Source organism: Somniosus microcephalus, unplaced genomic scaffold (genome assembly GCF_052327205.1).
Source record: "Somniosus microcephalus isolate GS21.2 unplaced genomic scaffold, FLI_Smic_1.0 unresolved_chr9, whole genome shotgun sequence".
In the NCBI taxonomy this organism is placed as follows: Eukaryota; Metazoa; Chordata; class Chondrichthyes; order Squaliformes; family Somniosidae; genus Somniosus; species Somniosus microcephalus.
The window spans coordinates 20,701,911-20,717,501 of NW_028225187.1; the positions used below are offsets into that span (position 1 = coordinate 20,701,911).

At 52.7% G+C, this 15,591-nt stretch overlaps 1 protein-coding gene across 4 annotated transcripts in view; it reads left to right on the forward strand.

The window, feature by feature from the left end:
* The window catches only part of LOC147084884 (DNA excision repair protein ERCC-1-like), a 40,915-nt gene that overhangs the window by 11,190 nt on the left and 14,134 nt on the right, over positions 1-15,591 (forward strand). For all 4 annotated transcript variants that reach the window (XM_085979596.1, XM_085979595.1, XM_085979598.1 and 1 more), the window contains exon 6: positions 3,190-3,266. In XM_085979596.1, the coding sequence (XP_085835722.1) occupies positions 3,190-3,266 (77 nt within the window). The remainder of the gene's footprint in view (positions 1-3,189; positions 3,267-15,591) is intronic.

Below are 15,591 nucleotides of genomic sequence, written 5' to 3' on the forward strand. Positions count from 1 at the left end.
TGTGAGAGAGAGAGGGAGTGTGAGAGAGAGAGGGAGTGTGAGAGAGAGAGGGAGTGTGAGAGAGAGAGGGAGTGTGTGAGAGAGAGAGGGAGTGTGTGAGAGAGAGAGGGAGTGTGTGAGAGAGAGAGGGAGTGTGTGAGAGAGAGAGAGAGAGAGTGTGTGAGAGAGAGAGAGAGAGAGTGTGTGAGAGAGAGAGGGAGTGTGTGAGAGAGAGGGAGTGTGAGAGAGAGAGGGAGTGTGTGAGAGAGAGAGGGAGTGTGTGAGAGAGAGAGAGGGAGTGTGTGAGAGAGAGAGGGAGTGTGTGAGAGAGAGAGGGAGTGTGTGAGAGAGAGAGGGAGAGCATGAGAGAGAGAGGGAGAGCGTGAGAGAGAGAGGGAGCGCGCGAGAGGGAGCGCGCGAGAGAGAGGGGGAGCGCGCGAGAGAGAGGGGGAGCGCGCGAGAGAGAGGGGGAGCGCGCGAGAGAGAGGGGGAGCGCGCGAGAGAGGGGGAGCGCGCGAGAGAGGGGGAGCGCGCGAGAGAGAGGGGGAGCGCGCGAGAGAGAGGGGGAGCGCGCGAGAGAGAGGGGGAGCGCGCGAGAGAGAGGGGGGAGCGCGCGAGAGAGAGAGGGGGAGCGCGAGAGAGAGAGGGGGGAGCGCGAGAGAGAGAGGGGGAGCGCGAGAGAGAGAGGGGGAGCGCGAGAGAGAGAGGGGGAGCGCGAGAGAGAGAGGGGGAGCGTGAGAGAGAGAGGGGGAGCGCGTGAGAGAGAGGGGGGAGCGTGAGAGAGGGTGAGTGTGTGAGAGAGAGGGTGAGCGTGAGAGAGAGGCAGAGAGGGGAAGAGCGCGAGAGAGAGAGAGGGGAAGAGCGCGAGAGAGAGGCAAGAGAGGGGAAGAGCGCGAGAGAGAGAGGCAGAGAGGGGGGGAGAGCGCGAGAGCGCGAGGGAGAGAGAAGGGGAGAGCGCGAGAGAGCAAGCGAGTGTGAGAGAGAGAATGAGTGTGTGAGAGAGAGCGAGCGTGAGCGAATGAGTGAGAGCGAGCGTGAATGAGTGCGAGCGTGAACGAGCGAGAGTGTGAGTGTTTCGGGTGAGGAGCTGAGAATGGGTGACGCCCTCCACAGTTGGACATTCAGCCCACCCTCACCATCTCAGAATCACAGAAATCCCACAGTGCAGATAGCGGCCATTTCGGCCCATCGAGCCTGCACCAACACATATCCCACCCGATCCCCGTAACCCCTACACCAACACATATCCCACCCTATCCCCGTAACCCCACGTATTTAATCCCCCTAACACTAAGGGTCCATTTATCATAGCCAATCAACCTAACCCGCACATCTTTGGACTGTGGGAGGAAACCGGAGCACCCGGAGGAAACCCACGCAAACACGGGGAGAATGTGCAAACTCCACACAGACAGTCGCCCGAGGCCGGATTCGAACCCGGGTCCCTGGCGCTGTGAGGCAACAGTGTTAACCACTATGCCACCGTGCTGCCTGTGTAACTTGAGTGAGATACTCGGAGGGCAGCCCGTACACAAGGACCCTTCACCCCTGACCCCAGCCGGAGTCCCCAGGGCAATTAATTTACAATAATGGTCAGCATGGCTTTGTCAGGGGGACATCATGTCTGACCAATTTGATTGCATTTTTCGAGGGGGTGACTAGGTGTGTGGATGAGGATAGTGCAGTTGATGTAGTCGACATGGACTTCAGTAAGGCTTTTGACAAAGTCCCGCATGGGAGACTGGTCAAGAAGGTAAGAGCCCATGGGATCCAGGGCAATTTGGCACATTGGATCCAAAATTGGCTTAAGTGGCAGGAGGCAGAGGGTGATGGTCGAAGGTTGTTTTTGTGACTGGAAGCCTGTGTCCAGTGGGGTACCGCAGGGATCGGTGTTGGGTCCCTTTGCTGTTTGTAGTGTACATTAATGATTCAGATATGAATGTAGGAGGTATGATCAGTAAGTTCGCAGATGACACGAAAATTGGTGGAGTGGTAAATAGCGAGAGGTGCCTCAGGCTACAGGACGATATAGACGGGTTGGTCAGATGGGCAGAACAGTGGCAAATGGAATTTAACCCTGAAAAGTGTGAGGTGATGCATTTTGGGAGGACGAACAAGGCAAGGGAATACACAATGAACGGTCGGACCCTGGGAAGGACAGAGGATCAGAGGGACCTTGGTGTGCATGTACATAGATCCCTGAAGGCAGCAGGACAGGTAGATAAGGTGGTTAAACAGGCATATGGGATACTTGCCTTCATTAGCCAAGGCATAGAATATAAGAGCAGGGAGGTTATGATGGAGCTGTACAAAATGCTAGTTAGGCCACAGCTGGAATACTGTGTGCAGTTCTGGTCGCCACACTATAGGAAGGATGTGATTGCATTGGAGAGGGTGCAGAGGAGATTCACCAGGATGTTACCTGGGCTGGAGCGCTTCAGCTATGGAGAGAGACTGGACAGGCTGGGGTTGTTTTCCTTAGAGCAGAGAAGGCTGAGGGGGGGACCTGATTGAGGTGTACAAAATTATGAGGGGCATAGATAGGGTAGATAGAAAGGAACTTTTCCCCTTAGTAGAGGGGTCAATAACCAGGGAGCATAGTTTCAAGGTAAGGGGCAGGAGGTTTAGAGGGGATTTGAGGAGAATCTTTTTCACCCAGAGGGTGGTTGGAATGTGGAACTCACTGCCTGAAAGAGTGGTCGAGGCAGGAACCCTCACAACATTCAAGAAGCATTTAGATGAGCACTTGAAACGCCATAGCATACAAGGCTAGGGACCAAGTGCTGGAAAATGGGATGAGAATAGACAGGGCTTGATGGCCGGCGCGGACACGATGGGCCGAAGGGCCTCTCTCTGTGCGGTATAACTCTCTGACTCTATGACTCTAATGTTCAAACCTTCTAAGGATAAGGGGTAAGCCATTTAGGACAGAGATGAGGAGGAATTTCTTCACCCAGAGAGTGGTGAACCTGTGGAATTCTCTACCACAGAAGGCAGTTGAGGCCAATTCATTAAATATATTCAAGAAGGAGTTGGATATATTTCTTAAGGCTAAAGGGATTAAGGGATATGGGGAGAAGGCAGGGACAGGGTACTGAATTTGGATGATCAGCCATGATCTCATTAAATGGCGGAGCAGGCTCGAGGGGCCGAATGGCCTACTCCTGCTCCTATCTTCTATGTTTATGTGTCACTGTCTCTTATTTTCAGAAAGATCCACATCACGAACTGAAGGAGCTAGCGAAGATCAGCCTTCTCGCTGACTGCACCCTCATCTTGGCTTGGAGGTGAGAATGGGTTAGATACAGAGTAAAGCTCCCTCTACACTGTCCCATCAAACACTCCCAGGGCAGGTACAGCATGGGGTTAGATACAGAGTAAAGCTCCCTCTACACTGTCCCATCAAACACTCCCAGGGCAGGTACAGCATGGGTTAGATACAGAGTAAAGCTCCCTCTACACTGTCCCATCAAACACACCCAGGGCAGGTACAGCACGGGGTTAGATACAGAGTAAAGCTCCCTCTACACTGTCCCATCAAAACACTCCCAGGGCAGGTACAGCACGGGGTTAGATACAGAGTAAAGCTCCCTCTACACTGTCCCATCAAACACTCCCAGGGCAGGTACAGCACGGGGTTAGATACAGAGTAAAGCTCCCTCTACACTGTCCCATGAAACACTCCCAGGGCAGGTACAGCACGGGGTTAGATACAGAGTAAAGCTCCTCTACACTGTCCCATCAAACACTCCCAGGGCAGGTACAGCACGGGTTAGAAACAGAGTAAAGCTCCCTCGACACTGTCCCATCAAACACTCCCAGGGCAGGTACAGCACGGGTTAGATACAGAGTAAAGCTCCCTCTACACTGTCCCATCAAACACTCCCAGGGCAGGTACAGCACGGGTTAGATACAGAGTAAAGCTCCCTCTACACTGTCCCATCAAACACTCCCAGGGCAGGTACAGCACGGGGTTAGATACAGAGTAAAGCTCCCTCTACACTGTCCCATCAAACACTCGCAGGGCAGGGACAGCACGGGTTAGATACAGAGTAAAGCTCCCCCTACACTGTCCCATCAAACACTCCCAGGGCAGGAAGAGCACGGGTTAGATACAGAGTAAAGCTCCCTCTACACTGTCCCATCAAACACTCCCAGGACAGGTACAGCACGGGGTTAGATACAGAGTAAAGCTCCCTCTACACTGTCCCATCATACACTCCCAGGACAGGTACAGCACGGGTTAGATACAGAGTAAAGCTCCCTCTACACTGTCAAATCAAACACTCCCAGGGCAGGTACAGCACGGGTTAGATACAGAGTAAAGCTCCCTCTACACTGTCCCATCAAACACTCCCAGGACAGGTACAGCACGGGTTAGATATAGAGTAAAGCTCCCTCTACACTGTCCCATCAAAAACTCCCAGGGCAGGTACAGCACGGGTTAGATACAGAGTGAAGCTCCCTCTACACTGTCCCATCAAACACTCCCAGGGCAGGTACAGCATGGGTTAGATACAGAGTAAAGCTCCCTCCACACTGTCCCCATCAAACACTCCCAGGGCAGGTACAGCACGGGTTAGATACAGAGTAAAGCTCCCTCTACACTGTCCATCAAACACTCCCAGGGCAGGTACAGCACGGGGTTAGATACAGAGTAAAGCTCCCTCTACACTGTCCCATCAAACACTCCCAGGGCAGATACAGCACGGGTTAGATACAGAGTAATGCTCCCTCTACACTGTCAAATCAAACACTCCCAGGGCAGGTACAGCACGGGTTAGATACAGAGTAAAGCTCCCTCTACACTGTCCCATCAAACACTCCCAGGGCAGGTACAGCACGGGTTAGATACAGAGTAAAGCTCCCTCTACACTGTCCCATCAAACACTCCAAGGACAGGTACAGCACAGGTTAGATACAGAGTAAAGCTCCCTCTACACTGTCCCCATCAAACACTCCCAGGGCAGGTACAGCACGGGTTAGATACAGAGTAAAGCTACCTCTACACTGTCCCATCAAAAACTCCCAGAGCAGGTGCAGCACGGGTTAGATACAGAGTAAAGCTCCCTCTACACTGTCCCATCAAACACTCCCAGGGCAGGTACAGCACGGGTTAGATACAGAGTAAAGCTCCCTCTGCACTGTCCCATCAAACACTCCCAGGGCAGGTACAGCATGGGTTAGATACAGAGTAAAGCTCCCTCTACACTGTCCCATCAAACACTCCCAGGGCAGGTACAGCACGGGTTAGATACAGAGTAAAGCTCCCTCTGCACTGTCCCATCAAACACTCCCAGGGCAGGTACAGCACGGGTTAGATACAGAGTAAAGCTCCCTCTACACTGACCCATCAAACACTCCCAGGGCAGGTACAGCACGGGGTTAGATACAGAGTAAAGCTCCCTCTACACTGTCCCATCAAACACTCCCAGTGCAGGTACAGCACGGGGTTAGATACAGAGTAAAGCTCCCTCTACACTGTCCCATCAAACACTCCAGGGCAGGTACAGCACGGGTTAGATACAGAGTAAAGCTCCCTCTACACTGTCCCATCAAACACTCCCAGGGCAGGTACAGCACGGGTTAGATACCGAGTAAAGCTCCCTCTACACTGTCCCATCAAACACTCCCAGGGCAGGTACAGCACGGGTTAGATACAGAGTAAAGCTCCCTCTACACTGACCCATCAAACACTCCCAGGGCAGGTACAGCACGGGGTTAGATGCAGAGTAAAGCTCCCTCTACACTGTCCCATCAAACACTCCCAGTGCAGGTACAGCGCGGGGTTAGATACAGAGTAAAGCTCCCTCTACACTGTCCCATCAAACACTCCCAGGGCAGGTACAGCACGGGTTAGATACAGAGTAAAGCTCCCTCTACACTGTCCCATCAAACACTCCCAGGGCAGGTACAGCACGGGTTAGATACAGAGTAAAGCTCCCTCTACACTGTCCCCATCAAACACTCCCAGGGCAGGTACAGCACGGGTTAGATACAGAGTAAAGCTCCCTCTACACTGTCCCATCAAACACTCCCAGGGCAGGTACAGCACGGGTTAGATACAGAGTAAAGCTCCCTCGACACTGACCCATCAAACACTCCCAGGGCAGGTACAGCACGGGGTTAGATACAGAGTAAAGCTCCCTCTACACTGTCCCATCAAACACTCCCAGGGCAGGTACAGCACGGGGTTAGATACAGAGTAAAGCTCCCTCTACACTGTCCCATCAAACACTCCCAGGGCAGGTACAGCACGGGGTTAGATACAGAGTAAAGCTTCCTCGACACTGTCCCATCAAATACTCCCAGGGCAGGTACAGCACGGGGTTAGATACAGAGTAAAGCTCCCTCTACACTGTCCCATCAAACACTCCCAGGGCAGGTACAGCACGGGGTTAGATACAGAGTACAGCTCTCTGCACTGTCCCATCAAACACTCCCAGGGCAGGTACAGCACGGTGTTAGATACAGAGTAAAGCTCCCTCTACACTGTCCCATCAAACACTCCCAGGGCAGGTACAGCACGGGGTTAGATACAGAGTAAAGCTCCCTCTACACTGTCCCCATCAAACACTCCCAGGGCAGTTACAGCACGGGTTAGATACAGAGTAAAGCTCCCTCTACACTGTCCCATCAAACACTCCCAGGGCAGGTACAGCACAGGGTTAGATACAGAGTAAAGCTCTCTCTACACTGTCCCATCAAACACTCCCAGGGCAGGTACAGCACGGGGTTAGATACAGAGTAAAGCTCCCTCTACACTGTCCCATCAAACACTCCCAGGGCAGGTACAGCACGGGGTTAGATACAGAGTAAAGCTCCCTCTGCACTGTCCCATCAAACACTCCCAGGGCAGGTACAGCACGGGTTAGATACAGAGTAAAGCTCCCTCTACACTGTCCCATCAAACACTCCCAGGGCAGGTACAGCATGGGTTAGATACAGAGTAAAGCTCCCTCTACACTGTCCCATCAAACACTCCCAGGGCAGGTACAGCACGGGGTTAGATACAGAGTAAAGCTCCCTCTACACTGTCCCATCAAACACTCCCAGGACAGGTACCGCACGGGTTAGATACAGAGTAAAGGACCCTCTACACTGTCCCATCAAACACTCCCAGGGCAGGTACAGCACGGGGTTAGATACAGAGTAAAGCTCCCTCTACACTGTCCCATCAAACACTCCCAGGGCAGGTACAGCACGGGGTTAGATATAGAGTAAAGCTCCCTCTACACTGTCCCATCAAACACTCCCAGGGCAGGTACAGCACGGGGTTAGATATAGAGTAAAGCTCCCTCTACACTGTCCCATCAAACACTCCCAGGGCAGGTACAGCACGGGGTTAGATACAGAGTAAAGCTCCCTCTACACTGTCCCATCAAACACTCCAGGGCAGGTACAGCACGGGTTAGATACAGAGTAAAGCTCCCTCTACACTGTCCCATCAAACACTCCCAGGGCAGGTACAGCACGGGTTAGATACAGAGTAAAGCTCCCTCTACACTGTCCCCATCAAACACTCCCAGGGAGGTACAGCACGGGTTAGATACAGAGTAAAGCTCCCTCTACACTGTCCCATCAAACACTCCCAGGGCAGGTACAGCACGGGTTAGATACAGAGTAAAGCTCCCTCTACACTGACCCATCAAACACTCGCAGGGCAGGTACAGCACGGGTTAGATACAGAGTAAAGCTCCCTCTACACTGTCCCATCAAACACTCCCAGGGCAGGTACAGCACGGGGTTAGATACAGAGTAAAGCTCCCTCTACACTGTCCCATCAAACACTCCCAGGACAGGTACAGCACGGGGTTAGATACAGAGTAAAGCTTCCTCTACACTGTCCCATCAAATACTCCCAGGGCAGGTACAGCACGGGGTTAGATACAGAGTAAAGCTCCCTCTACACTGTCCCATCAAACACTCCCAGGGCAGGTACAGCACGGGGTTAGATACAGAGTACAGCTCTCTGCACTGTCCCATCAAACACTCCCAGGGCAGGTACAGCACGGTGTTAGATACAGAGTAAAGCTCCCTCTACACTGTCCCATCAAACACTCCCAGGGCAGGTACAGCACGGGGTTAGATACAGAGTAAAGCTCCCTCTACACTGTCCCATCAAACACTCCCAGGGCAGGTACAGCACGGGTTAGATACAGAGTAAAGCTCCCTCTACACTGTCCCCATCAAACACTCCCAGGGCAGTTACAGCACGGGTTAGATACAGAGTAAAGCTCCCTCTACACTGTCCCATCAAACACTCCCAGGGCAGGTACAGCACGGGGTTAGATACAGAGTAAAGCTCCCTCTGCACTGTCCCATCAAACACTCCCAGGGCAGGTACAGCACGGGTTAGATACAGAGTAAAGCTCCCTCTACACTGTCCCATCAAACACTCCCAGGGCAGGTACAGCATGGGTTAGATACAGAGTAAAGCTCCCTCTACACTGTCCCATCAAACACTCCCAGGGCAGGTACAGCACGGGGTTAGATACAGAGTAAAGCTCCCTCTACACTGTCCCATCAAACACTCCCAGGGCAGGTACAGCATGGGGTTAGATACAGAGTAAAGCTCCCTCTACACTGTCCCATCAAACACTCCCAGGGCAGGTACAGCATGGGTTAGATACAGAGTAAAGCTCCCTCTACACTGTCCCATCAAACACACCCAGGGCAGGTACAGCACGGGGTTAGATACAGAGTAAAGCTCCCTCTACACTGTCCCATCAAACACTCCCAGGGCAGGTACAGCACGGGGTTAGATACAGAGTAAAGCTCCTCTACACTGTCCCATCAAACACTCCCAGGGCAGGTACAGCACGGGGTTAGATACAGAGTAAAGCTCCCTCTACACTGTCCCATGAAACACTCCCAGGGCAGGTACAGCACGGGGTTAGATACAGAGTAAAGCTCCCTCTACACTGTCCCATCAAACACTCCCAGGGCAGGTACAGCACGGGTTAGAAACAGAGTAAAGCTCCCTCGACACTGTCCCATCAAACACTCCCAGGGCAGGTACAGCACGGGTTAGATACAGAGTAAAGCTCCCTCTACACTGTCCCATCAAACACTCCCAGGGCAGGTACAGCACGGGTTAGATACAGAGTAAAGCTCCCTCTACACTGTCCCATCAAACACTCCCAGGGCAGGTACAGCACGGGGTTAGATACAGAGTAAAGCTCCCTCTACACTGTCCCATCAAACACTCGCAGGGCAGGGACAGCACGGGTTAGATACAGAGTAAAGCTCCCCCTACACTGTCCCATCAAACACTCCCAGGGCAGGAAGAGCACGGGTTAGATACAGAGTAAAGCTCCCTCTACACTGTCCCATCAAACACTCCCAGGACAGGTACAGCACGGGGTTAGATACAGAGTAAAGCTCCCTCTACACTGTCCCATCATACACTCCCAGGACAGGTACAGCACGGGTTAGATACAGAGTAAAGCTCCCTCTACACTGTCAAATCAAACACTCCCAGGGCAGGTACAGCACGGGTTAGATACAGAGTAAAGCTCCCTCTACACTGTCCCATCAAACACTCCCAGGACAGGTACAGCACGGGTTAGATATAGAGTAAAGCTCCCTCTACACTGTCCCATCAAAAACTCCCAGGGCAGGTACAGCACGGGTTAGATACAGAGTGAAGCTCCCTCTACACTGTCCCATCAAACACTCCCAGGGCAGGTACAGCATGGGTTAGATACAGAGTAAAGCTCCCTCCACACTGTCCCCATCAAACACTCCCAGGGCAGGTACAGCACGGGTTAGATACAGAGTAAAGCTCCCTCTACACTGTCCCATCAAACACTCCCAGGGCAGGTACAGCACGGGGTTAGATACAGAGTAAAGCTCCCTCTACACTGTCCCATCAAACACTCCCAGGGCAGATACAGCACGGGTTAGATACAGAGTAAAGCTCCCTCTACACTGTCAAATCAAACACTCCCAGGGCAGGTACAGCACGGGTTAGATACAGAGTAAAGCTCCCTCTACACTGTCCCATCAAACACTCCCAGGGCAGGTACAGCACGGGTTAGATACAGAGTAAAGCTCCCTCTACACTGTCCCATCAAACACTCCAAGGACAGGTACAGCACAGGTTAGATACAGAGTAAAGCTCCCTCTACACTGTCCCCATCAAACACTCCCAGGGCAGGTACAGCACGGGTTAGATACAGAGTAAAGCTACCTCTACACTGTCCCATCAAAAACTCCCAGAGCAGGTGCAGCACGGGTTAGATACAGAGTAAAGCTCCCTCTACACTGTCCCATCAAACACTCCCAGGGCAGGTACAGCACGGGTTAGATACAGAGTAAAGCTCCCTCTGCACTGTCCCATCAAACACTCCCAGGGCAGGTACAGCATGGGTTAGATACAGAGTAAAGCTCCCTCTACACTGTCCCATCAAACACTCCCAGGGCAGGTACAGCACGGGTTAGATACAGAGTAAAGCTCCCTCTGCACTGTCCCATCAAACACTCCCAGGGCAGGTACAGCACGGGTTAGATACAGAGTAAAGCTCCCTCTACACTGACCCATCAAACACTCCCAGGGCAGGTACAGCACGGGGTTAGATACAGAGTAAAGCTCCCTCTACACTGTCCCATCAAACACTCCCAGTGCAGGTACAGCACGGGGTTAGATACAGAGTAAAGCTCCCTCTACACTGTCCCATCAAACACTCCCAGGGCAGGTACAGCACGGGTTAGATACAGAGTAAAGCTCCCTCTACACTGTCCCATCAAACACTCCCAGGGCAGGTACAGCACGGGTTAGATACCGAGTAAAGCTCCCTCTACACTGTCCCATCAAACACTCCCAGGGCAGGTACAGCACGGGTTAGATACAGAGTAAAGCTCCCTCTACACTGACCCATCAAACACTCCCAGGGCAGGTACAGCACGGGGTTAGATGCAGAGTAAAGCTCCCTCTACACTGTCCCATCAAACACTCCCAGTGCAGGTACAGCGCGGGGTTAGATACAGAGTAAAGCTCCCTCTACACTGTCCCATCAAACACTCCCAGGGCAGGTACAGCACGGGTTAGATACAGAGTAAAGCTCCCTCTACACTGTCCCATCAAACACTCCCAGGGCAGGTACAGCACGGGTTAGATACAGAGTAAAGCTCCCTCTACACTGTCCCCATCAAACACTCCCAGGGCAGGTACAGCACGGGTTAGATACAGAGTAAAGCTCCCTCTACACTGTCCCATCAAACACTCCCAGGGCAGGTACAGCACGGGTTAGATACAGAGTAAAGCTCCCTCGACACTGACCCATCAAACACTCCCAGGGCAGGTACAGCACGGGGTTAGATACAGAGTAAAGCTCCCTCTACACTGTCCCATCAAACACTCCCAGGGCAGGTACAGCACGGGGTTAGATACAGAGTAAAGCTCCCTCTACACTGTCCCATCAAACACTCCCAGGGCAGGTACAGCACGGGGTTAGATACAGAGTAAAGCTTCCTCGACACTGTCCCATCAAATACTCCCAGGGCAGGTACAGCACGGGGTTAGATACAGAGTAAAGCTCCCTCTACACTGTCCCATCAAACACTCCCAGGGCAGGTACAGCACGGGGTTAGATACAGAGTAGAGCTCTCTGCACTGTCCCATCAAACACTCCCAGGGCAGGTACAGCACGGTGTTAGATACAGAGTAAAGCTCCCTCTACACTGTCCCATCAAACACTCCCAGGGCAGGTACAGCACGGGGTTAGATACAGAGTAAAGCTCCCTCTACACTGTCCCATCAAACACTCCCAGGGCAGGTACAGCACGGGTTAGATACAGAGTAAAGCTCCCTCTACACTGTCCCCATCAAACACTCCCAGGGCAGTTACAGCACGGGTTAGATACAGAGTAAAGCTCCCTCTACACTGTCCCATCAAACACTCCCAGGGCAGGTACAGCACAGGGTTAGATACAGAGTAAAGCTCTCTCTACACTGTCCCATCAAACACTCCCAGGGCAGGTACAGCACGGGGTTAGATACAGAGTAAAGCTCCCTCTACACTGTCCCATCAAACACTCCCAGGGCAGGTACAGCACGGGGTTAGATACAGAGTAAAGCTCCCTCTGCACTGTCCCATCAAACACTCCCAGGGCAGGTACAGCACGGGTTAGATACAGAGTAAAGCTCCCTCTACACTGTCCCATCAAACACTCCCAGGGCAGGTACAGCATGGGTTAGATACAGAGTAAAGCTCCCTCTACACTGTCCCATCAAACACTCCCAGGGCAGGTACAGCACGGGGTTAGATACAGAGTAAAGCTCCCTCTACACTGTCCCATCAAACACTCCCAGGGCAGGTACAGCACGGGGTTAGATACAGAGTAAAGCTCCCTCTACACTGTCCCATCAAACACTCCCAGGACAGGTACCGCACGGGTTAGATACAGAGTAAAGGACCCTCTACACTGTCCCATCAAACACTCCCAGGGCAGGTACAGCACGGGGTTAGATACAGAGTAAAGCTCCCTCTACACTGTCCCATCAAACACTCCCAGGGCAGGTACAGCACGGGGTTAGATATAGAGTAAAGCTCCCTCTACACTGTCCCATCAAACACTCCCAGGGCAGGTACAGCACGGGGTTAGATATAGAGTAAAGCTCCCTCTACACTGTCCCATCAAACACTCCCAGGGCAGGTACAGCACGGGGTTAGATACAGAGTAAAGCTCCCTCTACACTGTCCCATCAAACACTCCCAGGGCAGGTACAGCACGGGTTAGATACAGAGTAAAGCTCCCTCTACACTGTCCCATCAAACACTCCCAGGGCAGGTACAGCACGGGTTAGATACAGAGTAAAGCTCCCTCTACACTGTCCCCATCAAACACTCCCAGGGGAGGTACAGCACGGGTTAGATACAGAGTAAAGCTCCCTCTACACTGTCCCATCAAACACTCCCAGGGCAGGTACAGCACGGGTTAGATACAGAGTAAAGCTCCCTCTACACTGACCCATCAAACACTCGCAGGGCAGGTACAGCACGGGGTTAGATACAGAGTAAAGCTCCCTCTACACTGTCCCATCAAACACTCCCAGGGCAGGTACAGCACGGGGTTAGATACAGAGTAAAGCTCCCTCTACACTGTCCCATCAAACACTCCCAGGACAGGTACAGCACGGGGTTAGATACAGAGTAAAGCTTCCTCTACACTGTCCCATCAAATACTCCCAGGGCAGGTACAGCACGGGGTTAGATACAGAGTAAAGCTCCCTCTACACTGTCCCATCAAACACTCCCAGGGCAGGTACAGCACGGGGTTAGATACAGAGTACAGCTCTCTGCACTGTCCCATCAAACACTCCCAGGGCAGGTACAGCACGGTGTTAGATACAGAGTAAAGCTCCCTCTACACTGTCCCATCAAACACTCCCAGGGCAGGTACAGCACGGGGTTAGATACAGAGTAAAGCTCCCTCTACACTGTCCCATCAAACACTCCCAGGGCAGGTACAGCACGGGTTAGATACAGAGTAAAGCTCCCTCTACACTGTCCCCATCAAACACTCCCAGGGCAGTTACAGCACGGGTTAGATACAGAGTAAAGCTCCCTCTACACTGTCCCATCAAACACTCCCAGGGCAGGTACAGCACGGGGTTAGATACAGAGTAAAGCTCCCTCTGCACTGTCCCATCAAACACTCCCAGGGCAGGTACAGCACGGGTTAGATACAGAGTAAAGCTCCCTCTACACTGTCCCATCAAACACTCCCAGGGCAGGTACAGCATGGGTTAGATACAGAGTAAAGCTCCCTCTACACTGTCCCATCAAACACTCCCAGGGCAGGTACAGCACGGGGTTAGATACAGAGTAAAGCTCCCTCTACACTGTCCCATCAAACACTCCCAGGGCAGGTACAGCACGGGGTTAGATACAGAGTAAAGCTCCCTCTACACTGTCCCATCAAACACTCCCAGGGCAGGTACCGCACGGGTTAGATACAGAGTAAAGGACCCTCTACACTGTCCCATCAAACACTCCCAGGGCAGGTACAGCACGGGGTTAGATACAGAGTAAAGCTCCCTCTACACTGTCCCATCAAACACTCCCAGGGCAGGTACAGCACGGGGTTAGATTTCGAGTAAAGCTCCCTCTACACTGTCCCATCAAACACTCCCAGGGCAGGTACAGCACGGGGTTAGATATAGAGTAAAGCTCCCTCTACACTGTCCCATCAAACACTCCCAGGGCAGGTACAGCACGGGTTAGATACAGAGTAAAGCTCCCTCTGCACTGTCCCATCAAACACTCCCAGGGCAGGTACAGCACGGGGTTAGATACAGAGTAAAGCTCCCTCTGCACTGTCCTCATCAAACACTCCCAGGGCAGGTACAGCACGGGTTAGATACAGAGTAAAGCTCTCTCCACACTGTCCCATCAAACACTCCCAGGGCAGGTACAGCACGGGGTTAGATACAGAGTAAAGCTCCCTCTACACTGTCCCAATAAAACACTCCCAGGGCAGGTACAGAATGGGGTTAGATACAGAGTAAAGCTCCCTCTACACTGTCCCATCAAACACTCCCAGGGCAGGTACAGCACAGGGTTAGATACAGAGTAAAGCTCCCTCTACACTGTCCCATCAAACACTCCCAGGGCAGGTACAGCACGGGTTAGATACAGAGTAAAGCTCCCTCTACACTGTCCCATCAAACACTCCCAGGGCAGGTACAGCACGGGGTTAGATACAGAGTAAAGCTCCCTCTACACTGTCCCATCACACACTCCCAGGGCAGGTACAGCACGGGTTAGATACAGAGTAAAGCTCCCTCTACACTGTCCCCATCAAACACTCCAAGGGCAGGTACAGCACGGGTTAGATACAGAGTAAAGCTCCCTCTACACTGTCCCATCAAACACCCCCAGGGCAGGGACAGCACGGGTTAGATACAGAGTAAAGCTCCCTCTACACTGTCCCCATCAAACACTCCCAGGGCAGGTACAGCACGGGTCAGATACAGAGTAAAGCTCCCTCTACACTGTCCCATCAAACACCCCCAGGGCAGGTACAGCACGGGTTAGATACAGAGTAAAGCTCCCTCTACACTGTCCCATCACACACTCCCAGGGCAGGTACAGCACGGGTTAGATACAGAGTAAAGCTCCCTCTACACTGTCCCATCAAACACCCCCAGGGCAGGTACAGCACGGGTTAGATACAGAGTAAAGCTCCCTCTACACTGTCCCATCACACACTCCCAGGGCAGGTACAGCACGGGTTAGATACAGAGTAAAGCTCCCTCTACACTGTCCCATCAAACACCCCCAGGGCAGGTACAGCACGGGGTTAGATACAGAGTAAAGCTCCCTCTACACTGTCCCATCAAACACTCCCAGGGCAGGTACAGCACGGGGTTAGATACAGAGTAAAGCTCCCTCTACACTGTCCCCATCAAACACTCCCAGGGCAGGTACAGCACGGGTTAGATACAGAGTAAAGCTCCCTCTACACTGTCCCATCAAACACCCCCAGGGCAGGTACAGCACGGGTTAGATACAGAGTAAAGCTCCCTCTACACTGTCCCATCAAACACTCCCAGGGCAGGTACAGAATGGGGTTAGATACCGAGTAAAGCTCCCTCTACACTGT